This window comes from Hydractinia symbiolongicarpus, chromosome 15 (assembly GCF_029227915.1).
Source record: "Hydractinia symbiolongicarpus strain clone_291-10 chromosome 15, HSymV2.1, whole genome shotgun sequence".
NCBI lineage: Eukaryota > Metazoa > Cnidaria > Hydrozoa > Anthoathecata > Hydractiniidae > Hydractinia > Hydractinia symbiolongicarpus.
In genome coordinates this window covers 8,408,117-8,435,467 of record NC_079889.1, presented here as the reverse complement: position 1 = coordinate 8,435,467, position 27,351 = coordinate 8,408,117, and the positions used below count along the sequence as shown (strand labels likewise).

General features: G+C 34.4%; 1 protein-coding gene across 1 annotated transcript; it reads left to right on the top strand.

Moving 5' to 3' along the window:
* Positions 1 to 1,702: 1,702 nt before the first annotated feature.
* LOC130628832 (A disintegrin and metalloproteinase with thrombospondin motifs 9-like) lies at positions 1,703 to 27,103 on the top strand. Its single transcript, XM_057441854.1, has 29 exons — positions 1,703 to 2,116; positions 3,247 to 3,274; positions 3,427 to 3,500; positions 4,151 to 4,291; positions 4,389 to 4,527; positions 5,130 to 5,215; positions 5,783 to 5,997; positions 6,538 to 6,676; positions 9,643 to 9,726; positions 10,065 to 10,183; positions 11,027 to 11,046; positions 11,395 to 11,500; positions 11,729 to 11,872; positions 12,337 to 12,469; positions 12,621 to 12,737; positions 13,148 to 13,296; positions 13,387 to 13,450; positions 13,734 to 13,839; positions 14,894 to 15,046; positions 18,078 to 18,319; positions 19,079 to 19,166; positions 19,898 to 20,022; positions 20,542 to 20,662; positions 20,806 to 20,886; positions 21,386 to 21,558; positions 22,277 to 22,415; positions 22,919 to 23,054; positions 26,351 to 26,538; positions 26,974 to 27,103. The coding sequence occupies exons 1-29, from the start codon at positions 2,057 to 2,059 to the stop codon at positions 27,081 to 27,083; spliced, it is 3,480 nt and encodes a 1,159-aa protein (XP_057297837.1). The 5' UTR covers positions 1,703 to 2,056; the 3' UTR covers positions 27,084 to 27,103.
* The last annotated feature ends 248 nt before the right edge of the window (positions 27,104 to 27,351 follow it).

The window sequence follows — 27,351 nt, the reverse complement described above, 5'->3', positions numbered from 1 at the left end:
GTCAGTTTAAATAAAAACACAGAAAACAGCCTGTCATTGCAAATTACTAAATCCATCCTTCAGCAATTTTATTTCGCGAAATATTTTTTCGTGAAATTGAAACCAACTGTACAAACTGCAAGCTACCATCACGTTTTAGCCAGAGGTAGCTAATAGTTAGCCACGACCCAAGTTGCAACTGAGTAAAAATCAGATTGATGGAGATAACACAAAAATAATCAATTTGACTAGAATAAAGAGAATTTATACAAAAGTGAAAAAACCCGTATAAGATAAAAAAAATCTAATTTGTAGCCAATGTTTAAGATTTATACATGACTAGAAAACGTGACATATCGTATTTGTGATTTGTAGCTTTAATAATTTCATGCGTGATTCAGCACTCTGCTTTGATGAGCGACAGACAAAAATACGGTTATTGTTATAAAGACTAGTTCTTGCCCGTGTAAGAATCCACGGGTCCGCCGGTCCTCGGTTTTTCGTCTGTCGTAAGATTTTCCGCATTGTTATTTAATATCCGTAACAGAAGGTGGTGATCGGCTATCATTTTGAACAAAAGACGGGAATTATTTTACGTTACTCGCAAAAATTAATACTTGCAATGTTTTGTTTATATTCTCTCATTTTATTCTATTCGCAAAAAATTGTGCCTTTAAAATAGGCGTTGTTCCGCCCGCTTTTTTAACATATCGATATTTATTAAGGTCTAGAAATACCCAAGTTTATGGGTAATTCAATTGCCAAATTTAAGGTTAATTCAACTGCCAAACAATTATGTGCATGAATAACAGCCTCATATGTGCGGCTTGACACCGTTTTAACTGCATTGTACAAAAATTTAAAATCAGCAAATGTACACACCCTAGCTTTATCTAATGTGATTTAGCTATATATAACTTCCACAAAACATAAAAAAATATTTGTGCCCAATAAAATGCGAAGGAGAGTGTAAGAAAACCAAATGAACCTCCGGCGTGAAGGAGAGTACATATAAAACAAAGCTCTTCAGCCAAAACATTATTTCCCACTGTGAACCACTTGATTGCATTTGTGTTACTATATCTACTCTTTCCGGTTGGCAAAATTTACGGTGTAACAGAATGATAACTGTGTAGATCAAACAACCATATAATAATTTATAAAAAACAAGGACGGTTGCTCTTTGGCAGAAATGCTATGTTAGAGAATCAGCTATGTTATTGTACAGAAACTGTGAGGATATGTAGAAAAATAACATAATAATTTTTATAAAAAACGTCATTATAATAAAAGATGTTGAAAATATAATCCAACTTACCCACACCTGCCAAACTTAACTGTTCTTATTTTCCATGGTTCAATTCGCAACTTACTTTGAATTTGCTCACAAAACTATCGTGCAGCTATTTTAAATAACTTTGAACCTAGTAACAATGACAAGACACAACAAAGAAATGACTCCCCTAAAAGTATCAAAATTGGGAAAGTCACACTCGTTCAGTTGTTGCTCGCGTGCTTTGCTTAACTGCAAAACCATAATAATCTTAACAATGACTTTCACAATGGAATGGGCGTGGCCTTGTGGTTATGGCGTTCGCTTCGTAATCACGGGGTCCGTGGTTCGGTCCATGTGGTTATGTGTCAATCCATTCCAAGAGAGGGGAATTCGATAAGCAATGCCGAGGAATACGTAATGTATCTATATCCAAAATACAGGACCCGCATTAATACAACGAGTGCAACCCTATTCATAATATTCAGAATTAATAATAAGCTAGAGTGCAATTGCTATACCAAGATGTACTGTGCAGGTTTATTAACCATAAATCATTGCTCTGTGATATGCGAACCTCCTTCGATCTTAAGTTATATAAATAACTACGGAAATCGCATAGCTGACGAAAAACAAATAAAAAACAGTTTTAACGTCTGAAGAAAAATAAAAATCATAATATTTTTGTCAGTTTAGAGTGTCATCAAATAACATAACGATAAGTGGAATATTTTGAATATTATTTTGTTGCCTTGTAAAATCAGCAGAAACACAATTTTTGGGGTGTATGTAGAAGACTAAAATATGGAGAGTTTGGAGACTCGGCTGTTTATATTGCTTTGCCTGGTCTCAGCGTTTTTGCAGGTAGGTTATATTTTGGTTAAAGAAAGAGGAAGGAAGTTTCATTTTTGTCCCCAGATTTTTTATCCTATCGCCATCACTTTCATCAAAAAGGGAAAATGTCTTGGTAACAAAGTTGAGGAAATTCAGAATATAAAAACAAGGCAGTAGATTTTATTTAAAAATTAACAAATAGGGGTCAGGCATTTAGTATCCGCTCACGAAATGACCAAATTTATGATTCTCTCTTGCACGTAAAAGTACGCTTTGAACGCAACCACTGTCTCACTTTCTTCACTACCTTATCTACGGACGCTCCTCTTCTTATTACTATATGGTAGAGATCTAATGGATGGCGCTTGTGCTTTAGGATCGGAATTTTAACACATTTCGTTTAAAACCTTTGCTGCGATGTTGGGGCAGTATGTTTTCCATATAATCCTTTTATTTAGATTTTGCAACAATATTTTTAAATACCACGCCACATTCTTTCCTTAACCTTATTTAGGCCACGCCGGGTGGAAATGCCTGACATAATTTCGTTAATAACATAGTAACATTACCGGTTAACCCAATTTCCCTGAAACTTCTGCTACGTTATTCTTTATCGTTTTGGAATGAAAAAATGAAAAAAAATATTTAAAAAAATCAATCAGACGAAACTCTACGGCCATTCCCAAAGGTGCTAAGGAGGTGTTATCACGAGACAAATTTTGGCCCATACGTTTGTTTACCCTAACTAGACAATTAAGCTACTCTTCCGTTAGTGAGAGAGTACACTATATATCCAAATTAAAATTTTGTATAAAACGACTTTAGGTAAGTAATCCTATATTTGACTAACCAAAGGAATGCGCGTCAAATTTTACCATAAAAATTATGTTTCAAAGTCAAGAAAACATTTAAAAAAGCATGCTAAGCAATCTGATAGATTCTTGCTCAATATTTCAAATAGCAAAAACCTCTTCAAACTTCTGCAAACTTGTACATTTCAATTTCCCGCCAAAAATTCAACCAGTATACGAAAAAAGGCTCTCTATCGTAGGTGATGGCAGTTCCGAAAAAACAAAAACCTTTTAGAAGAATGTTTACGAATTGAACAATAAAAGAAGTTATTTTCAACTATAATATCGTAACATTTACGTACTTTTTAGGTACGAGGTGACAGCTGTAACTTTAAAGGTATGTTTTTATTTAAATTTTTAGCACTTTTTCTTGCCATTAGTTTGTTTAAAATAACTCAAACCAAGTATTTGCACTTTATTTTTATTCTTTGTTATGCAGAAAAAAAGTAGACTTGGTGAATACTGTTTCACAGAAACTTGATGTTTTAGAAAAACAGGTAGTTTATCTAACGGACGTTGGAGAACTGGAACTCTCAAACAACAGAAAACAAGTTAATTTTCAGGTAAGAATTTTATTTTGTGATGATTGGACACTTTAAAGGACAAAATTTTTACGCAAATGTACTGTTCGAAAGACAAAACGCGATATTTTCAATTACGCTGATTAAAACAAGTTTGTTTTAAATAATTAACAATAATGTTAAGAAATCCTGAAAGATCAGTAATTGAAAAAAATTTGGTGACCGCGGATTGCAAAAGGTAGTGTTTTATAAAACAAACATTTTAAAGAGTTATTGTAACCAACAATTTATAACCGATATAAGGCTAAAATCTTTTTAAAAGAATAAGGCACAAATGGTAAACCAGAAATAATCCTTGAAAATGCTGAGATAGTAACAACAACAATAGTTTCTAAGACATTGCTAGCTCGGAAACTTTTGTTATCTTTGTGCAAAAACGTTAACTAAAGTTTAATTGTTATATGAGTTTGCTGTTATATATTTGCATTTGTTACATAAAAAATAAATTTGGGAGGATTCAAGTTTGCACCAAAATCAATACGCGCGAAATGTGTTTAAATTTCCATTGTGTGAAAATTACAGAGCGCGAAATAGATTTTTGCGCTGCGCGAAAATTAATACACGCAAAAGGTATTAGTATGTTCCCGTCTATTTTCTTGATTAACATTTGAATTTGTATTTGTAATTTTTAGATTACTGTACCAAGAAATTGTACATTGAAATTTAACATGCAGTCTACACCGGAAATGAAAGAAGATGAATGTTTTATGGATGGCTTTATGACTACATCACACAATGTTGTCCCAACACAATTGTCACTTTGTAATGGTGTGGTATGTATGAACGCATTTTCATTCTTTTTATTTTGTTAGTACCATGTTACAAGCATCTTCAAGGAAACAAAGCCACTGCAAATTTTTCCCTGTATAGACTGGCGAATTTGCTTTATATGATGGAACAATACTTCGGATAGAACCAGTTTTGCAACCTGGCATCGAGATTAAGAGAATGGAAATGGCGTCCGTTCCGCATCTTTTAACAAAACTTGGTGAAGATATTCGAGCTCATGGTACGTTTAGTTGCTAACTGCCTCGATTATTCTATTTTTTGCGCCACACCCAGTTTCAAAAATTCCTGACTATAATTATTAGGTGCCAGCCAACTCAGGAGCTTCGTTCTTAAGTACGAAAATCTTATGAAAAATGTACAGATGGCCGAAAATAATATAGTGTTATGCTGGATGAGAAGGAAAAAGAAACTACTTAAACATTTTTGCAGTCTCAAGCATGACTCTGACGTGGATTAAAATTACAACCATCTAATAGGGCAGCAGAAACTTTGCCACAAAGCTAGCTGTTGCTTTACCAAAACATTGCATCAACAATAGTCAATAAAACTTGATTATGACCGTTTTGTGCAACATTGTCTCTAGCATTATATGCTTCATGGGGATACTGTGATTTCTTGGTAGTTTAACCACGATAAAATGTGCTAAGGTCGAGGTTGCTTTTAGAATAAAGCTTTCACCCACGTTTTTGACAAAATAAAATCAGCAAACATTCACTATATAATTAACTTATGTAGATTATAATTCTGAGTTCTCCTGCGCCCTTGTGATATCTATATATTATCAACTAGAGTACAACCATGCAAATAAATAGCTTTTTTTAGATTTTTCTCGTCGCATTCGAACAAGAAGAGCTCCAGCGAAAACCACAGTATTGACGCTAATCAATAAATCCGGAAAAGTAGTTTTGGTCAGTATGTTACATTCTTAGCAATAACTTCTTCAATACGAATTTTATTCCGCCCTTACTATTGATTACTTAAGGTTGGCGAGTGTTGTTGATCTTTAATCAACTTGCTTAACAATAGATTTTCTAAATTTTCTAAATAAATGATTAAAATGTTAAAAAGGACAAAGTTTCTGTCGTCCTAATTTTTTGTCACCTTCCTAAAAGTTCGTTACTTAAGGCTGAAAAAGTTTGGGCCAAATCTGATAATTGTTTTTTTCTTTTACCTAATTTTTCTAGATAATTAATCCATGGATATTTGATAACTCAACAAATTTTGTTAACATTTTCTTTAAAGGCTTTCAACATACCTAAATTCGCCTTTCAACAATAGTTAGATTGTATTCGATGCAATTATTTACACAGATAGAAAAACTACAGCACCATATTTTTGAAATGTTCTTATCATGATGTAAACAGTACTAAGAGTTTTTGCGGATGTAGAAATGAAAATAATCATTGTCCTTTTTTGCGTGTCACATTTAGCTTAATTCTTTCCATTTTCTCATAACTTATAAAATTTTATTTTAGTTCTACTTTATGGACACTCGTTCTCACAGGCGAAGATATTTTCTTCGCTTACGACTGAATGAGAAAAACCTAGTGAAGACATATGTGGGCACAACATGGCTGGCTTACGATCGGCAACAAAATCCATTGTTATTAAACGGCCGCTTCAATTTTCTCGTCCATCCAAAGCACGCTGGCAAGAACGATGTGAAAGTAGTGATAACATCGAAAACAAGGTGACAAATACTGGAGCGCTTATTACGCTGGCTGTATACGAACCTTACTGCATGTGTTTTTTCATAAGCAACTTCGCATGCGTACTTTTAGTTGCTTAACGGATGCTAAGTAAAAATCCAAACATACTTTTAGTATAATTACCATTAACTGGTTGTTTATGAAAAAATGCGTGTCAACCCGACCGTTGTGAAAACTACTTTTTAACATGCATGGTTAAACTCTCCTAGATACTAAGGCTCTGATCACGTTAGCCTTGTGGTATGACAATGGTTGTCAATGGGAGCCTAATAAGTCCTGACTAAGGATTCTGCTTTAAATCTAGTGTCATACTTGATAAGTTTGAAGCACAACATCGTTTTAAGGGCTGTTCTACGCCTATGATACACTCACCAGAGTTCAATCAACATATCAACCTTGGAGTGAAGTCTTTCTAGCTGCAGTGTATATGAGAAATCTTTTAAAATTATCGTTTTTGTAAGCTTGTCTCTGAAATTTAGTTAAAAATTTTTAACGTCCTGTTCTTTTTTCTGAAAAGTTAGCATTTCAACCGCAACAAGACTTGAACAATTACCAGAAATAAAACCGAAATTCGTAGAAGTCTTGGTAGTGGCCGATCAATCGATGGTGAAACATCACAAAAATAAAACAAAGAAATATATCAACACATTGATGGCTATAGTACGTATATTTTGTATGAATGCTTGTTATTTTTATCCATTTTCTGTTATAATGTTGACGCATAGACAGTTGGCTATATTGTTAGCCTCAAGTTTGAAAGAATGGATTTCTCTGAGTTTTTACTAGTCATGACATTCAATGTTTCTTTTTGCTAAAAATACATCAATATAAAGGCTGCGCACAAAAGGTCTATGTTTGTATTTTACCCAAGTAACAAATGTAATTCTGTCAAATCTTTGTTTAAAATTTTGGGTTGCATTTAATATGGATATGTTCGGTGAATGAACCCTTTGCCATTTTTCTTCTCAAAAAATTAAAGAATTGAATTATGTTAGCTACTGCTTAGCAAAATTGTTCTTGATGATATAGATATGGTGCTGAGACATGCTTGTAACAATTTGTAGTCGTTTTGCACCCAGAATTTCCAATAGCTTAATGCTAAAATCGCAGAGAAATGTATTTTCGAATGCTTAACATTTCAACTTTTGTTTCCTTCGTTAAGCCTTTGGAGAAAGTGTTTGCTAAACGTTGCGGAAAAACACTTAAACTGGATTTTTTCTAAAACTGTTATGACTTTATCGTGGAAAATATTATGCTGGGTGTAATTCATTTTGTTTCAGTACACAAGCAGCAGCACATTGACAAAGCTGCAATAATCATTTTCACTTTATGAAGTTCCCTGCAACTTTACCAGTAAAATATTATTAAACCCCAATTACTTACCAAACTTTGCTTCCTTACAAGAACCTTCACATTAAAATAACTGTGCTAACTAGTTTTGGAGCGACTTTACAAGTTCTTTTCTTCAATTTTCTAATTTCCGTTTAACATCCAAATGGCTCACTGTCATGTTTCATTTAAAGAACAGACAAATAAGTAAACAAAGTCATTGCATTGACCCACGAAGTCACGAAGCCAGTTGTTCTTTTTAGTGGAAAGAAAAATGGGTTTTCTTAAAGTCTACACCTAATTTTGTAAGATAAACACACTGTCGCAAACAAATTTCTTGTGATGCCATTGCGGAGCAGTCATAGCACAATGTAATGCTTTGCGGACTGTTTTTTAAACATGCGCAATACCTTTTCTTATGTCAGCAAACTTTATCTCGTCCTCCTCTGAAAACATGTGGTTCACTAGCCATGGCCTAAAACATTACATTTGTTGGCGCCGTATCTCAGTTTTTATAACGTATAAGATATGGTCGTAAATTTTAACAGATTCAAAAAAATAGAGTAAACCAACATTGCTTTTTAACTAAGAATTTCGCGCATATATATACCTTTTCCGCCTAACAACTGATATATGTAAATGTAAGTAAATCTTCACAAAAAAATTCCTACAAATAAAGGCAAAATCTCTCGTTAGGTTTCTAATGAACACCATACAATATTGAGGATGTAAGAACAATAATTCTTACCTTGTATTCTGTTCATGTAAACTCAACACTTTTTATACGTCTGCATTTATACGAAGCTGTTCAAACTGATGTTGCATTGCAAACGATATAGAAAAGCGTGTTTTCTTTAATATTATATTAAATAACTCTAATAGTGCAGAAATCAAAATTACCTTTATGGTTCAATTTGGTCTTTATTAGATTCAATTAGAATCGGTGCAGCTGCGCATGATTCAATGTCGTGCAGTAAACATGATTCAATCTCGTGCAATAAATACGCAAGCAGTTGTAACTAATAAATTTTTAAATACACATCAAAGTGTCAAATGTATTAAAATTGTTTGCAGGTTAAATTTGATATGTTTCAAACTTCAGCAGAATAATTTTCTGACAGATACTTTTATGCGTAGGTAATTTTACTGTAAATAAATAATAATAAATCTTACTAGCCACAAAATATCTATTTTAAAGAGGAACATTGAGAAATATCTTAAATTACATGCTGAGAGAAACGGTGTTTTGAAATCATATTTTTATGGCAGAAGCATTGGCTTAGGAAGGAGGGTATAGTAGCAAGGATTGAAAGCCAAACCAGAAACGAAGCATGACTTAACAAAATATGTGGGAATGATCATTTATGTATAGCTACTTTTCATATTTTAATTTACAAACACCGTATCGTATTGCAGAATGTAATTTGTGTTTCTCTACTTATCTTGATTTAACATAAAATCAACCCTGTTGAAGAAGGGAAGATAAATTAGGACGGTGTTAGAGCCCATTTGTTTACCATAACCAAAGTCGACCGAAAATGCATCAAACTTGTTCATCAAAAACGGGATTTGGAGGAGTTTGATGACAATTTTGATGCATTTGCGCCCAACTTAACCTGATAAATTTTCGGTGACTTTATATGCTTGATTCACCTTCCTAAAACATCTTTTATAGTCTAAACTGTTTAAGAGTTTTTTTTATTTATTTCGCGCATCCAGACTCTTTAAGCATGCAGCAACATCTGTACATTTTAATATTAATACACTTTTACAGAAAAAGAAACAAACTGATTTTAGGGATAGCGGGAAAGTTTAATTTAAAGAATTCAGTAGTATTGTTGACGTAGTGTCAATGTCGGCGGTTTAGTTCACAATGCAAGCATGTTTAGCAAGTGCCTTTACAACAGCTACGAGTCACCCCATACCTATGAAGAAAATTGGGTAGACGATGCCGTTGTGGTAATGCACACATTTAAAACCCAAAAACCAGAGTGATAACAGTGTTTCGAACACTGAAGTTGAACAGCTGAAATTTTTGATAATGGATGAAAAAAATATTATATCCCTTACAAATTTCACGAATTTGTTTACTAGTAGTCTGAGAAACAGTAAGCCATATAAAAGGATGACAAGGTAAAAAAACTGCTAGCTGCAATGATAATGCAGTCTGACGACAACCAGTTATGCAATAGGTAGAGTTTGCAATCGCCTAAAGATTTGACTTTGTATTTTTAACTTCACGGGATTCTCTCGAAAATGTTATTTTGGAATTTAAAGAATACTTCTTTCTGCTTCAGGTTAATGAAATATTCCAGCACAAATCATTGAATGCAAGCGTTGGTATTGCTGTAACAGATATCAAGATACTAGAGAATTACACAGTAGGAGAGATTTTTTTCTTTTTAGCTCAGACTTTGAATACAAAATGAAAACTTAACATTGCTATTAGTTCTTTTTCAAGGTAAAGTTAACATGCTACCCGAACTTGTCTTAAAAAGTTTTTGTCACATGATTACAATTAGCTATCGTAATTTTTTTATTCTAAAAGAAAGCAAAATTAGCAAAATTAGCAAAAATTACATTCCCTCTGACAGTGTTTTCAATTAGAAGAAATTTCTTTCCTGTGAAAATCGATAGGTCCAAAATATTTTCATTTTGTTATCGCGCAAAATTTTGCACACGCGACATAGATTTTAATTACACTTAATTCTTTATTTAGAGTGATTTAGACATACCGCTGAGCAATTCGCGCAAAGCATTACAACAGGCATGCAAATACACCTATAATTTGAAGAAGAAGGAAAATTTAAAATTTGATATTAGTGTTACGATTACAAGGTTGGTTGAATCCTTTTGTTGGTCAAAAGAAAAATAGATCTCCGAAAATACACCTTAAGGGCGAATCTCCACGTGACGATTTTTACGACGATCGTCATAAACACTTGAATTTGATTGGTCGCGATTTTCGTCATGACGAAAAGTTGAATGAGTTTCTACTCTTCAACACAAAAATCGTCGCGAATATCGTCTAGTGGAGATTCGGCTTAAAGGAAGAAATTATCGCTTAAGAAATTAGATATTGCGGAAAAAAATATTGCAAATTGAAGATTGCGAATTTCGGAAAAATTCACAATCTTTTCTTCTGCAATTGCTAGCCAGGAGTAGCAATTTGCAATCTTTTCCTACGTTATTTCAACAAAAGAAAAAAAATTTGCAATCTAATTTGTCGATTTACAAGAAAAAGTCAAATTATTTCTGTCGTTGTTATTCTATGTGAAGGTTTACAGGGGGAAAGAAATTTTCAACGGAATTCTTAATTACCAAGATGAAAAAGATTTATCATTAACAGATTTCGTGAAAAAAATTCATGGATTATTGTTTTACTTTGCAATCTTTAGTTCCGCAATTTACGATTTTTTCGACCATAATTTCGCAATCTTTAATTCCGCAATATTTTTTGCGCAACTTTTCTTCCCCTAAGGCAGTACTATAAAAGAGACATCTTATAAAAATGATAGCGACTTTATTTCCAAAAATCTATTTCTACTGCCAAGTATACGTTAGCATGTGTTTAGATTATTCTCTCTTATCACCAGAAATCGTGTTGCACATCACACTGCAATATTTAACCCAAAATATGTGTACCTCCTATCTCTAACTTTCCTGCTTTTTTAATTTTAGGACAAAATTTGGTGTCTCTGGTTAGTTAAACTTATTCTATAAAATCTTGTTTTTTACACGTTGTTTTTATTTAGCTCAGATGTGTTCGTGGCCTAGTGGTTATGGAGTTTGCTTCGTAATCACAAGGTCCGGGATTCGGTCCACAGCGGGGGCATGTTAAGCAAATACCTTTACCATAGCTATGGATTAACCCATGCCATGTGAGGAAAATTGTGTAGGCAGTGCCGGTGTGTACCTAATGTATACCTCCAGAACATAAGACCTACATTGATCACAGTGTTTTAACACTGAAGTGGTTATATCCTGTATAAATATTTATTCGGAATTTTATAAAAATAATAACGCATGATTATTGCCTGTCTTTTTAGGATTTACACCGCTGTATCGCATGTGTGTGGAGTATAAGAGCTGCACGGTTATCCACGATGCAGGATTTCATTCAGCATTTATTATTGCTCATGAAATTGGTCATGCGTAAGTTTAAAATTTAATGCTATTTCCTAAAATTAGTTATTAAATTCCAAAAAAAATTTAAATATCAAGTCAACAAGCTGCTAGGTGTTTTTAAACAAATTAATGTGGATCATTCTTGACATGAAAAGGTGTTCTGTGTTAAGTAGAACTTTTGGAAAGACTTGCAAGGCCGTAACGGCGCATGAACCACTCTTCCTCCACTCCATATTTGTTTATTCGCATTTCTAGCATTGGTTTGGCACACGATGGAGATCATAACAAGTGTGGTCCAGATGGTCCCCGAGGTAGTATTATGTATCCCACCGTATACAGCAAGTTTACGAGATACTTCTGGTCAAATTGTACGAAATTTCAAATCAGGGAAAATTTAGAGTAAGTTAAAATCATAAAGTTTTTCATTTTCATAAAGTTTAATTGGTCTCTGTAAAATATGCTAATTCAACGCAACCAATTTAAATTGCATTAATCTTGCTTTTCTAACGTCGTTTAACCCTTGGACTTTGAATAACTCTAAATTTCCATCATGTTTTTTATGGTTTTTTGCAACCTTTGAACCCGATTTCTAGGCACCTGCTACCTTAACGTCAGTGACTATGAGCACTGTGGAATTGTCAACTCAATTAATTCATACGGGCCTTTATTTTGATATCTCAAAATTGAATAACTGTAAGTTATGGCTGTCTGTATTACGCCCTCGTCGTTACGCCCATTCGGGTGCTTTAACATCTAAGGGTTAAGCAACGTTACAACTGCAATACATTGTATTCAACGTTAAAATAACGCCTTGTTTTTACACCTTCTTCTCGTTACCATTAATCTTTTTTTTAACTTTCCAGTTACTTTCCATGTTTAAATAACAAGCCAAAAGAATACGTTAAAAGAAACGAAACAGACCTTCCTGGTGTTTATTTCAACATTGATGAGCAATGTCATCTTTATCATGGACCTGGATATCGAAATTGTTTAGGAGTGAGTTCAAATTACTTATAAATAGTTCCATTATCTTTTAGCAAGTGCAAGCTTGGATATAAGAGTTTTTCCACTTCTAGAAATTGCCTAAGAGCTTCACTTGGTCAAATTCTGTCGTAATTCTTGTGTGTTTAATTTTGTGGTTTTTCAGGCTCGAGGAGCTGATCAGTATTGTCAAATTTTGTTTTGTCGCATACCTGGTAAACGAAAGAGATGTTCTTATTGGTCGCTACCACCCATTGATGGAACAAAGTGCGCTGAAGGGAAGGTAGTTTTTCTAACTTATATTAAAAAATTTAATAAAAAAAATGTTTGGAGATAAGAATCATGACACTCTCATGGAATATTTTTCTAATATTTCCTTTTTTGTAAAAAGGCGCACTCCCTTCTATTATACGGTCCTTTTAAGAGCGCTGGACTTCAAGAAAATTTTAAAACGTTTTAAATTTTCGCACTTTATAGGCTGAAAGTGTTCTTCAAGACATTCTTAGAAACAACTAACCATACAAGCAGTATTTCTTTCGTTTTTTAATCATTTCTCTTAAGTGCAGAACCATAAAAATTTTTAACTTGGTATAAATGCTTGACGAAAAGTTTCGTTGTATTATATGTTTTCTTCTTGTGGACCTTGTTTTTATCCAATGAAATACCAACAACATTTTACCTGTTTTTTTGCAGTGGTGTTTCAGAGGGAAATGTTTGCAACACGGTTTACTTGGTCCAAAACCAATAAATGGTTCATGGTCATCTTGGCAGAGATGGGGTTCCTGCAGTACAACATGCGGTAGAGGTGTACGTCTTAGAAAGAGAGAATGTGATAACCCAAGGTATAAGAAGACGTGTGATGAATAGAAAAAGCTAGACCTCTGGTAGACCATTCATAACGCTTGAAATTATGTATTTCCATATTCGTTTAGACCAGAATTTGGTGGAAGAGATTGTAACGGAAGTTCAGGCGATTGGACGATTTGCGAAACAAAGGTAAGATGGATACCTCTACATAACTTTAAATTTCGCGTTTCTTAATGCATCGTACTTTACAATATAAGGTACCATCATTATAATTGAGTGGTTAGCTTACTAACGAGTACAAAAATAGTGGTTTTAAACCAGTTAAGCCACATTAAGGGCGCGAAATTTATTATAATACACGCATCATGCGAAAATCTAGAGAACTAAGGCCTCGTATTCTTAGTTAGATTATAGTTTAAGTTAGCGTGTTAAACGGATTGCTTATGTAATTGAAAGTTTTTGTGAGTTTCAGCCTTGCTATTACAAACGCGTGTTTGCTGACACGCGTGTTGACATGTGTTACTACGAAGGTGGCAGTGCATGGAAGTGGTTAAGTGAAGAAACAATGAAACATGAAGGTATGAGTGTTAATTACTAATGACAATTTTTTGCTTTTGGTAGATATAACTTGTTAACTCTATTGTTATTCACTTGTATTGATTTAATACATCTAGTCCTAGGAATAGAATAAGTTTAATGCGAGATTTGTGAATAGTTAATGGAAATAACTTATTGTAACAAAGCTGCATCACCTAAGTGCATGTGTTCCGGTTAACAGAAATGCTTCAAAATTTTGTTTTCCGACACTGTGCAGGAGTCTTGAATAAATAATAAACAGACAGAGCAATACCATGTCTAGTTAACCAATTGTCAAAAAATAAACGATAAAATTGTCACAATTTTTATACACTTTTATTCCGGCTGTTCATGGGAAATGTTATGTTTTCAGCTGAATTTTTCAGCATGATTTCCAGTTAAGATATCGGTTTGTTAAATTAAAAGATTATAATAATTATGACGTCATCCAAAATTTTATAAATGTTCTGTGCTCTTCAAATAAGGATATTCAGATATAATATTAATTTATCATGACAAAAATGAAGTTTTTAAAGCAATATAATATTCTGGTTGGATTTTATTTAGATTTGAAGAAAATAATTATTTTAAAAACGAGGCTATTCTTAGGAAGCTCGGCTATATAAAGGGTTTGACGGTAACTTTCAGCTCAGAATTAGGTAATTTGTTCTACCTTTTGCTAAGGAACTGAGGAATAAGAATCATTCTTACTATCAACCTCTTTAATTGAGTTTGACATAATCAGGAAATTCGGGAAAGGTCTATTGCTTTCATATGGAAAAATGATTTGCCCGCTCATCGGGATCTCAGCGTGTAATTCATTTTTCCATGTAAGTAAAATCCATGGGTGTAAAATTTATGATTTTTAAAAATAAACACTGAATTCCTACCATAATAAACAATGGACACTTATCACATGATAATTGCTGACGCGGAGAAAAGTTTTCTTGACCATGCCATACGACGATGCTGAAAAATTTTGGTGCCAACCGGGGAAATATTTCCCATATGGACAGCCTATCATGTGCGCAATTTTTTATTCAATTTTAATTTTAGTTGACGTGTTGAATCTGAATTGTACGTTTGAACATGGCATATGTGGCTGGAAACACGTTAACGATACGAAATCAACATGGATTCTCCATTCTGGGAAAACACCAACTCCAAAGACTGGACCAAGATATGACCACACATATAAAAACAAAACTGGTAATTAAAATATTAGCCTGTGATTTTAAAGGTGCAAAGATAAAAATTTAAAGTATATCCTATGAGGGGAGATCCGGTTCAAAATTCCGTGCATTCAGTCGTCCGTTTTAGGCGTTTGTTTTACTCGTTTGGGCATTCAGTCGTCCGTTTTAGGCGTTCGTTTTACTCGTTTAGGCATTCAGTCGTCCGTTTTAGGCGTTCGTTCTACTCGTTTGGGCATTCAGTCGTCCGTTTTTAGGCGTTCGTTTTACTCGTTTGGGCATTCAGTCGTCCGTTTTAGGCGTTCGTTTTACTCGTTTGGGCATTCAGTCGTCCGTTTTAGGCGTTCGTTTTACTCGTTTGGGCATTCAGTCGTCCGTTTTAGGCGTTCGTTTTACTCGTTTGGGCATTCAGTCGTCCGTTTTAGGCGTTCGTTTTACTAGTTTGGACATTCAGTTGTCCGTTTTAGGCGTTCGTTTTACTGGTTTGGGCATTCGGGCGTTCGTTTTAGGCATTTGTGTGAACTGTCGTCCGTTTAAGGTATTTGTTTTAGTCGTCTGTTTTAAGCGTCCGTTTTGGCGGTTGGTTTTAGGCGTTGGTTTCAGGCGTTGCCAATGTAGAAAACTATTGGTTATAATACAGAACTGGTCTTGAAAATATATATAAAATTTAACTCTGACTATCTAACAGGGTTAAACAACATGGCGGCTGCACTTACTTCGTTGGTATGTTGCATTTATTTACTAATAAGTTGCTTTGAAAAACAATAATGTGAATAATAATTGTAATCTCTATTGTTTCAGCAAAACAAAGAAGGATTGATCCTGATCATGATACTGAACGATTTCCCTAACACAGGATACAAAAGAATGAAGGGTTTTTTGGTGGCTACTGGTGGAAAAAAGGGAAAGAAGATAGAGTTAGGGAATCAATGAAGCGAGTGGATCCAGAGGGTATTCTTATGCTAAGTCTTCAATTCAATCCAGTCGTTCGCAGGACATATAAAGTAGTTAGCCCTTTGTCGTTATGGCACAATGATGGAAACCATAAACTAATTGCGTACGTATTTCTTGATCTTGTTTCGTCATTTTTTGTGCGTCTATTACGTATTCAACTTTTTATATTCACACTTAATAGGTACAAATTAGTCATCCATGGATGTATTGACGGTTATTCGAGAAAGACTATCTACCTGCACTGTGCGGATAATAACAGAGCCAGTACAGTATATCGCAAATTTTTTAAATAGTTTTCCTCAATCTCTAACAATCTGGTCACTTGAATATCAATAACCAAATCGATCTCTTTTGTTAACATTACGTATTTCTTCCTAGAATTAATCAGCATCTTCAAATGTTTATTGATGGGTGGAATAACCATTCTTTAAGCTCGGAGAGAAACATGACCCCCAATCAATTATAGATATTTGGGCTTCATAATATAGCACAGACGGGGTCGGACATAGATCGTGAAATATGGAAACCAGGCAATGAAGAGGAGGTGCAATTATACGGGATCGACTGGTGTGGTCCGAGCTCACGCGACAACGACGCTGTTACTGTAGAAGTTCCGAAAATTAACAACCCTTTTACGACAGAAGAGTACAGAGTTGCCACAGCATTATTTAACCCAAAAGCATAAAGTGAAAATTTCGGAGCAGATATTTACTTGGCTCTCAGGGAACATGCGAAACAAACAATTGTTTAAACCAAATTATATATTATCTCACGCAGGATTAGCTCATATACTCCATATGTGTCTGTTACATTAGTTAGATAATCTTACAAAACTTCTCTCTCAATTATTGAAATATTTTACCATAAAAAATATCAATAAGTTGAAACACTAACTCCTTGCGTAATATAGAATATATCGTCAGCATATGCATATAAAAAACGAACAGAATTTACCGCATTCACGGGCTTTACAAAAAACGACTTTGTAATGTGACAATCTAAGAAACAGAAGATGAAAAACCTCACTGAAGTTCGAATTAATCGCTTTCCGTTGGGTAACAAAAGAAACTTAAAAACAAAACAAGTACATAAGTATGTCACTGTTTAAAACAAAATAGAGCGGACATTATATTGTGTTGAACACTTTTCCACTTTTCGGAAGGACAGCTTCAAATGTTAAGTTAAAGTCATAATAATCGAAATTTTCGTACTTCAATGGAATTGTAATCGTTTGTTCGCAAGTTGATGCGTAAAATTCCCCTGAAATTTCGTCAAAGTAGATTTTTATTTTCTTTAGTAATGGCGGCGTCTTTGCACCAGTCGCAAACACACACATCGAATCCAATATCTCTGTTGATGCGCCAGATCAAATCGCTTGAAATGTGATATTAATATTTCACTTTGGGTATATATTTCAAAAGACTCATTTCAAAAGTTCAGAGTATCTTTTTCATTAAAAACAAAAAACTTGGTAAAAACATTTGGGTGGTGTTCCATCATCTCTAGCAAGCTTAATGTGTTTAACCCTTCTCTCAATTGATTATATAAAACCAATCGTTTTCCAAATACATCGTCAATTATTATGTTTTGGATAATACTTTCCTTTGACATTTTGTGAACTTAGCTAGCTAGCTCAAACTATACCTTAATTCAGATTGAGTCGTTCTGAGCTTTGCTATCTTATCTGCTCTTTCCCTATTTCTTTTCTTGTCTTCCTCGTCGTTTGATTGGTTTTTTTCTCTGGCTTTTTCTTTTATATTCTCTAGTGTTTTTACTACATCGCTCAGCATGGACGTGAAATCTGCCATTTTTTATGTTTAACTAACATCAACGATGCAAAATACTTAAAAACTGAGAGCTCAATCTGGCGATCACCAAAACAATCAAACGATTCCACGAGCGCCTGAAACCAACGCCTAAAATCAACCGCTAAAACGGACGCCTAAAACAAACGACTAAAACGAATGCCTTAAACGGACGACCGAATGCACGGAATTTTGACCCGGATCCCCCCTCATAATATCTACTGTCTTAGTGCGCCACCTCTCTCTAAAAGATATCCCTTCCACCTTATAATGTATGCTAATAATATGTAGGCCATTATCTCTACATGGAATCGTCACACCCTCTTCGCTATGGAGACAACATTAAACTGACGAGCCCAATACTGACCGTGCCAAAAGTTTGTTTACGGTTTTACTATCACATGTATGGTGATAAGTTAGGATTTTTGCGAGTAAACACAAGCGATTCCAATGAAGTATGGCGAAAAACTGGTGATCATGGGCAAGTTTGGACGCTTGTGGAAATATCTATCCAGCATCAAGTTGGATACAAGGTGGGTCTAATTATTGTTTTGTTAAAAAATAAGAGTTTAACTAAATATTCACTAAATATTATTATTATCCAATACTTGGTTCCATTTATATACAGAATTAGCTACATGTTTTTTCAAGGAAAAATATAACATCATCAAAGCTCTTAAATTCCGTCCGCCTAAAACCACCAATCATTTCTTACAAAAAATGATTCCGACATTGAAAGATTCTTTTCTGCAAATTTTAATGTTGTTATATAGCCAAAACGCAGGTTACCCGTGCTTTTCTAATCTGGATTCGCGGAATATGACCAAACATATTTGGTATGCAGGAGATTGTGAAATGTTATGGTTACGCAAATATATGACGTCACATATTGAAATATTTGACGGTTTATAAAAACAGCCAGTTTCATCATTTTAGTTCTATTTTTGCGGATTTATTACACCTATTTAGCAGGAACCATTACATTTTGTCACAGTGCACAAATATAGCTTAAAAAAGCGCGGTTAAACTGTGTTTCGGGAATATTAGGTCATTAAAATTTGCGGGAAATAACTTTTTTTTGCGTTTTACTATTTGCGTAAGTACGTCATGCAAGTCATAGTTCTTGTAACATGAAAAAAAATTGTGACAAATAATTCGACACTACTCTTAACATGTCGTACCACATTTTTTGTTAACTTCTTAGTGATACCAGGTTAGCCGTACATCTAAAAATCATCATTACAAAATTAAAGACTTTTTATATGGTTTCAATAATCTTTATTCTTTTCTAGATTATTATTGAAGCTGTCCGTGGTAAATCATACTTAAGTGATATAGCAATAGATGACATAACATTAACATCTGGTCTGTGCAAACAAGGTTAGCTTATGAATAGTAAAAAATACCTCTTTTAAGGTTTACTAGACTGCTAAATCACTCACACTGTGTATTTCTGTTCCTCCCGGTGTTCACACAACCATTTCTCTATTTTACAGCTCTTTCTAATTTTTTCTAGCTATATATGAATATATAAAGCTTAATTGTGATGTCATCGCAAGTTAGTTTCTTTAAGTAATGTCTGCGACGTAAATTTTGGCGAAATAGCTCAAAATGACGAAAAGGTTTCTCCAATTGAAGTAAAATGATTTAAAATTGCAAATCAATGTGTTTGTATACTTTCGAGAAGTAATCGGACGTCATACTTTAATATTCAAAACTTTTTTTAAATAATTATTATAGTAACTCGCTATAGAATGAATGTAGCATAAGCTTTATTAACCGAAGAGTTTATGCTATTTTAAAACTTGTCTTTATATTTTACTTTTTTGAAACTATTTCTTGTTTTTTCTTTATTTTGTTTTTTAACGGTTTTTCGCATTTGCGGCGTAACGATCCTTGATACCATGTAGCATATTAACTCTTCTTTTTTAATTACGTACGAGATCAATTAGTCTCTAACTATTTTTTGACGATGTAGTGTTTGTCCGGTATGAAACAAATGTATTTTTTTCTATGTTTTACGAAATTAAAACATATGAATCGTTAAGCTTAAACAATACAATAGTTTTCCGGCATGAAAAAAACAACAACGAATGTTTGTGGCTTTTTAGGCAAAGAAGTTTGCAGGTTACATTGTCGTGACACAAAAGCAAACGAAAATAAGGTTATCACTGTGCCAAACGGAGGAAGGTGTGATGCACAAACATCTAATCTGTGTGTATATGGAAAATGCCAGGTACGAAAAACTTGCATGAACATCGAGTCCTACTTCTCTGTCGAAAAGTTTGAGATATCAAAAGTAAACTTGATATGTTTTCGATAATAGCTTTATAATAAATAATATAAATATTATCATGGCATGAACAAGCAAGTTTATTCTAGGCTACGTTTCGACAGCTACAGCTATCATCGACGGGCAGTAATCGAAATCATTTTTGGCTATTTATAAAAATACAATCTTTTAGTGGCATTTCGATTAACATTTAGGAACCAAAATACCGAGTTGATTAACGTACGTAAACCGATACACTCATGTTCTAGTCAGAAATTGCTGGCCCCATAAAATAAACAATTAGCTCTACAAAAAAATTGAAGTTACAGGGACTAACTACTGTTAATAATAAAATACGTAATATTTCCCAAAATTATGACTTACCTAAATTGCGGTTGAGTTTGACGTAGTGTCTGAAGTAGACACAAAGGCGTAATTAAATCTTACCTTGTTGTCACTAATACGTTTATTTACCATTCTAAGGTAGTCGGGTGTGATGGTCGAATTGGTTCTAACGCGACCCTAGATAAATGCAGAGTATGCGGTGGAAACAATAGAAGGTGTCAGTTGCATCATGACGTGTTAAAAATCTCTCCCGAGGAACGTAAGGAAAGGGTTAGATTTGTCCCAGTTGTAGTCGCTATTCTTGTTGTTTGATACTAGCTGCTAGTTTTATCATTAACAAGGCGAGTGTTATAAATAACTTGTCTGTGTTCTGACATGCCTCTGTTTTAATTTACTTTTCAGCTACAAGTACCATTTTGAAAATACCAGTTGGTTCTACAAACATTGTCGTATCAAATAGAACTCCTTCGAATGGAAAGTTAGGTCTGTAACTGTATTTGCTGTTGTTTTTTTCTTCTAGTGTTAAATATTTTTGAGGTATTATTACGCACATCAACAAAGTAATCTTGCGCGCCATGTAGGTGACATTCAGTCTTGCAATATGGATCATTTCTTAAACCAGTCAATTTGAACAATCCTATGAAAAGTTATTGAGGGGGGGCTTTATTTTTACCAATAACAAAAGTGCAGAGGTTAGCAATGTTAACTTTTGCAGACATTTTTCTGTTTAAAATCTTCCTGTGCGCTACAATTCGTTTTATGAAAATCAAATTTATTGCGCACGAGTTGCAATGACCGCCCTGAATGGAAATCAACCTTACTCTGACACACAAAATAAAAATATACGCCGTATTCATTGAAAATATGTTTTACTGCACTTTCCTACTCATTTATTGTAATATAGTTCTGGAATAGTTCTGTTAGCAATAAGTCAAGGAGAATTCCAAAACAGTTCGAGTTATCATCTAATCTTCCTTTCTAGCTACTCGATATGAAAAAACTGGAAAAGTACACTACTACGGTGGCTCTCCCACTCATTCCTACGCTTGGCATTACTACGTCTTGGTCAATACTACGTTTCGGTATCAACCATTTGAGAACGGTACACAAGTAATTTATGGATCAGGACCAATATCAGATGATATTCAAATACAGGTAAGCAGTTCTATTATTATTGATTTTTTTATTATAATATGATAACTGTCGAGCCGTGAGCTGAATTAATTTGAAACCAAGCGTTTAGTTGCGGAAGATAAAACGAAATTCACTGCTAAAGAAGGGATTAACAATGAGACTAAATACATAAGAATTTCTCTTCTTTAAGGTTAACATGAAAGTCTTATTAGGCTTCTAGTCTAGGAGCTAGCTGCAGTCCAGTATGCCCTTTCACATATATAAGGTTTGTCGCGAGCTACTTTCTTAATCAGGGGCTCATTGTGGGAGAGGAAAGAGCATTCATTTAAAGGTGGGAGAGTTGTTCATCAATGCCAGGATGCTCATTTAATTTAATACCATTACGAATCTTAATCAAGTTTATTATTAAAAAGTAAAAAATTGCCGATATAATTGTGAAGGGCGTACGATGTCTTGTCCAACTGACCTTTTGTGTGATCCGTTCACTAAACACCTACTTACTTCTTTAACGAAAGCAGTTCTGCATTTTGAGAAAGAGCCAAAAAAATACTGTCAGCCTATATTTATTTTCCATCCTAAAATTTTTGTTCACGGTTGGAGGTTATTCATGCGAAGTGTTAAAAGAGCCTTCAATTTTTTATTTTGTCACGGAGGGAGATACCCACTCGTACAAGGTTAAAGCAAAGTAGACTATTTTGACCCCTACGCTTATTAAGGGGTTTCAAATTATATCTTTTAGCTTCTCTTTCCAAGTTCCGAATTCAACCAATCAGTGGAATTATATATCGAGTATTCCTTCTACGCACCAATCACCATCCACAATAATACGTATATTTGGAAGACGCATTGGTCAAAATGTAGTGCTGAATGCAATGGAGGTATAGAAATGTATACACATTCTAATATGATTTCTTTAACCACAAAACTTTTTCATAAAAATCTAATGTTGTGAGAATTTTTGATCTCCTAAGTTATCTCAGCGAAAACTCGGTCAACTATTTTTCCGGTCAGTAAAGTGTCGTAAAGTTTTGCCTACAATATTTTACCTTTACCTTTTTTACTGTGTTTTTTCATTTAAAAATCCAAAACCCTCATAAGACCGCAAAATCCCTAAAAATCAAGCTTATTTGAAGCATAATCTAATTCTGAACTTAGAACTGTAAGCATTTGAACTGAAGTGCGGATCACATGCATACATATTTTGAGTTTTCAAATATGTTTTTAGAAAACTTTCGAAAGCTCAAATGTAAATATTGCTGCCATATGAAATGATAGAAAAAAAGGACAGAATTATTACGTTTTCACAAGCATACTGTGACTGAAAAAATATACACTATGCTTTTAAACCCATTATATGTTTCTGAACTTTCTTTGTCTTTAGGTATTCGCAAGAGCAGTTATAAATGTTTTCACATCAGCAGAAAAACCACCGTCAATGATAAACATTGCACATTACCCGGTTCCGTGTCTCTGGTGAAAAAAATAAAAACATGTAACACGCATGCGTGTAAAATTAAGTAAGTTGTCGTATGTTCGTTCGTTCGTTGTCTTTTGTTTGTTTTGTTTTTCAATTTAATGCAGACACGTTTTTACTTACAAGCGTAACGTTTATAGCATATGCAAGTAAAGATTTACTTAAAAAATGAGCATATTCTAAAAATAAAAGGCTTGCCTAACTTGATATCTATTTCTGTAGCATTTAAAAGTCATATCTCAGAAGCTTTGCTTTATCAAAATTTTCCTTCCCAAATAAAAGAAGTGTTTACAACTCAACTTTAATGACATGTACCTTACTTGTATTTGGATTGGAGTCGTACTATTTTTCACTCAGTTTTAAATTCGCGCGACTTAAATTCGCGCATCCTAAAGTGGAGATACTCGCTCAGTTTTAAATTCGCGCACCCCAAAATGTCTACTCTCGTTAAAAACTCTGCATATTGTTCTAAAACGATGGTCGAAATGTCTTTCAATTGAAATTTATTCGTCAAACTAAAGCAAACGTTGCAAATCAAAGGAGATTTTAAAAGCTATTAATTACAGTACAGTTTGGTAGATCTTTTCTTTTTCTTCAAACAGTTCTTTTCAACAGCATAAAAAATAATACAAAAATTATTCGAAAGGGTCCTCTTTGTGAACTTGCTCTCTAAGTGCATCGATGATTCCCGATCTGCGCCAACCGTTTATTATGATTTCTTTTCTTGTACGAATATGATCATAGTATTTGGTGACCCATTTAGCATGTAGAGGCTTGAGAATGCTGATTTTCAAGTCGACAGAAACATTTTCTGGTGCAATTCCATTAGCGATCTGGGCTTGCACTTGTTCAGCATACCACGTCTGTGCTTGGTCACGTAAAAATGATTTACATGATCGATTGACAGTAAGGTCAAGTGGTTGGAAGTAATTTGTCATATTATGAGGAACTGGAACCATCTTTCCATGATGTTTTTCGACTAGATCTTTGACCTTGTCAGTCCATTGTGCTTTAAATACATCTGCAATCAATAGCCATTTCTTTGATGAACGAAAACCAAGCTCTTTTTTCTTCTTTTGGACGTAAGGTACGAGAACCTTGTTGATGAGCTCAATTGATTTTTCTTCGTTTGACCAATGATTAATGCTATGTGTAATATTGAACTCTTCGGGAAAGTCGAATGTAGGATGGCAGCGGGCTGTTTTACCCTGGTAGATTATTTGCATCGGTAGGAAAACTCCAGAGAGACTGATTGAGAAAATCCCTGTTACTTGAAGATAATCAGCAGAGTTAGCTATCGGTACTAGCTTTTCGTTTTTCTTATCCATTGTATACTTGCTGAGTAAAATAAATGGCAATGGTGTCTGGTCAATGTTTATCACTAGATCGTCAGGTATATCGTGAGCATCGACGAGTTCTTTAATAGAACGATGAAAAGAAAATCCCATCTCTTTCAAAAAACCGGGAGACACGGGCTGTTTTGCTGTTGTTGCACGTCGCTTTGTAAAACCAATCCGTCGGAAAATTGATTGACACCAAGAAAAATCCAAGTTTATTTGACCTCCATTTTCCTTCAACAGCGAACGGTCATTTGCCAAGACAATCCCTTTTCCAATGGCTATAGCAATATTGTAATTCACTGCGCATCCAGCTTTTCTCATGTTTTTGATCATCTCAAGAACTTTTTCATCGATTTCGGCTGGAAGAAGGGGTTTAGCACCACGATGCTTTCTTGGCAGTTCTCTCAATTCCCTTTGATCTGTTTTGGCTTCTTTGTAGCTTTTGACGATACCTCGAACCGTAGATTCAGGGACTCCAAACTTTCTTGCAGCAGGTCGTATGCCATAAACTATAGCCCATTTCCCAATCTCTGCACGCTGCAGCTTGTCATAATCGCCATATTTTTGCCTTTTCTTTTTTGGTTGGGGCTCGCTGATCATCTGCAACTGTTTTTGAACCTCATTTTGTTCAGAATCTCCTAGACCACTAGCTTGTGCACTCTCTGAGACAGTATCTTCAATTTTTTTAAAATACTTAAAAAGTGCCATGATTACGTTTTCAACGGAGATCTGTTTTAGAAAGACAAAACCATAACACAAACATATCAATGCAATGACATCTTCGAAAAGAAATTTTCGTTCGATTTTGCAATGCAATTGCATACTCGGATGAAAACAATCACGTTGCATTTTGACAAGTGATTTTAAAAATTGGCTGAGGGAAACTGCGTCGGTTGTCAAGCTATGACAAAATATCTCTGCTTAAAGTGTGGTGACTTTGCCTGTAACAGAAGTTTAAATTGTTCTGTGCCAACATCTGAAAGTTACCCTGGGTGGACAGAATGCAAAGTCGCACTGTGCATGAAATGCGAGAAAGAAGAACATGCCTCTTTTTATCAGGATCACCATCTTGAAGATGGAAAAGATTACAATAAAAGCGAGGCTCAAGACCAAAGTGAAATTGAAGGAGCACAGGAACTCGAAGACTTACATTTGACTTCAGATGATCTTGATCTTGTTATTGATTGTGCTTCCAGAGGATTTCACGAGTACCGAAAGATTTGGTTACCAAAGTTAGGACAAAGGCTTACCGTGAAACGGGATAAAGCTAACCTTTTTGACCCATATTCCATAGGACTATACTGTCAAATCAAAGGAAAGATCGAGAAACTTTCAATTGTAGGGCATCTTCCACGAGAAATTTCCCGCTTTTGCAAATTCTACCTTGAATACAACGGTGTGATCAATGCAACAGTACGAATGACAAAGTTTCGCAGAAGTCCTTTACCTCAAGGGGGCTTGGAAATACCAATTAAATTATGTGTTGGAAAAGGAGATTCAAGTAACGAAGTCTTCCGAAAAATGAAAGGGTTCATGCTCGAAAATTACCTTGAGCCAGAGAAAATCCCGGTGGAGATAAAGGTCGAGGAGGAAGACGAAGACGAAGAAGAAGAGGTTTCATTGTAATTTTAATTTTATTTAAAACAGAAAAGAAGTCACTATACCAGCTGAAAACTATCTCAAATTTTTACTTACAAAAACTGTTACTAAATTACATATCAATTTAGGGTTTCTTAAGCGACTTCCAAGTTTGTGATAGGAAAGCTATTCGCGCGGATTATTTTTCGCTCAGTCTTAATTCGCGCAACTTAGGTCTGCGCGAATTCTAGTACAGCGCGAATTTTAATACAAGTAAGGTAATTGTAATTATGTAAAATAACATAATTGTAAAAAAACATTTTTCAAAATAAGCATATCTTTACGGTAAAAATTATTAAGCATGTTCTCAAGCTTATAAAGAAATATGGTTCCATTTTTCGGTATGATTTGTTTTTTCTAGGTACACATACAAAGAACATCCTTGGAGTGAGTGTTCACCGTGTGGTATAATCGGATACCGTACCCGAAACGTAACATGTTATAAAACAATTCAAAACAACAAACCGATTAGGGCGAAAATAAAAGAATGCAAAGAGAATATACCAATGCCAGCAACTGTAAACAATTGTTTTGTTTATTGCCCAAGAAGTAAGTTATTTCTTCAACATCTCATTTGACAAACAGTTTCAATTAATGAAGAGTTTTGCATTGATTTTAAGAAAATCAATATATTCGGTCATATCCGTTATGTTGTTTTGAAAAGGTCTAGGTTAAGAGTGACATTAGAGTCCGGCAGTTTAATGTCTTTTTTACTTCTGACGTTTTTATTGGTTCATATCGATTTGATGATCAGGCTGGCCTCACTTCCCTCCCTCCATGATGTCACAACCTTGGTCGCCTCATTTTCACCATTTTTTTATTCGTGTTAGAAGCCAGTAACACAAAAATATTCTTATAACGCCCTTAACTTGTGACAAGGATATGCAGAAAGTGGTGTTATCATTAAAAAATTCATATTGCAGAAATAGTAACTAAAATTTGAATAACTTTAAAGATGTGTTTTTACCTTTGTGTTTTTTTTAGACGAGAGTGTTTGCAACGAACTATCATCCGTGTGCCCAAGTATGTTGAAGAAAGGCTATTGCAAATATAAAAATGTGAAAACATTATGCTGTAAAACGTGCAGGAAATGATGTCCCAACTCATAAAACTAGTTAAAATTGTACTTTTTCTGACGACTTATATAATTTCTACATAAAAAACAAGCTGGATATACCATACAAAAGGCTAGAACAATATGAAACAACCAAAGAGAAACCTGGAACAGACAAGAACAACATGAGAAATCATGAGTGTTTTGACTCTGTCAATAAAATTGGCTTAACAACAGGGTAATCCCTCTCCCTGGTGCAATTATACCTGCAGCCAAGGGATCATCTCTTTAGTACAATCGCAGTAATA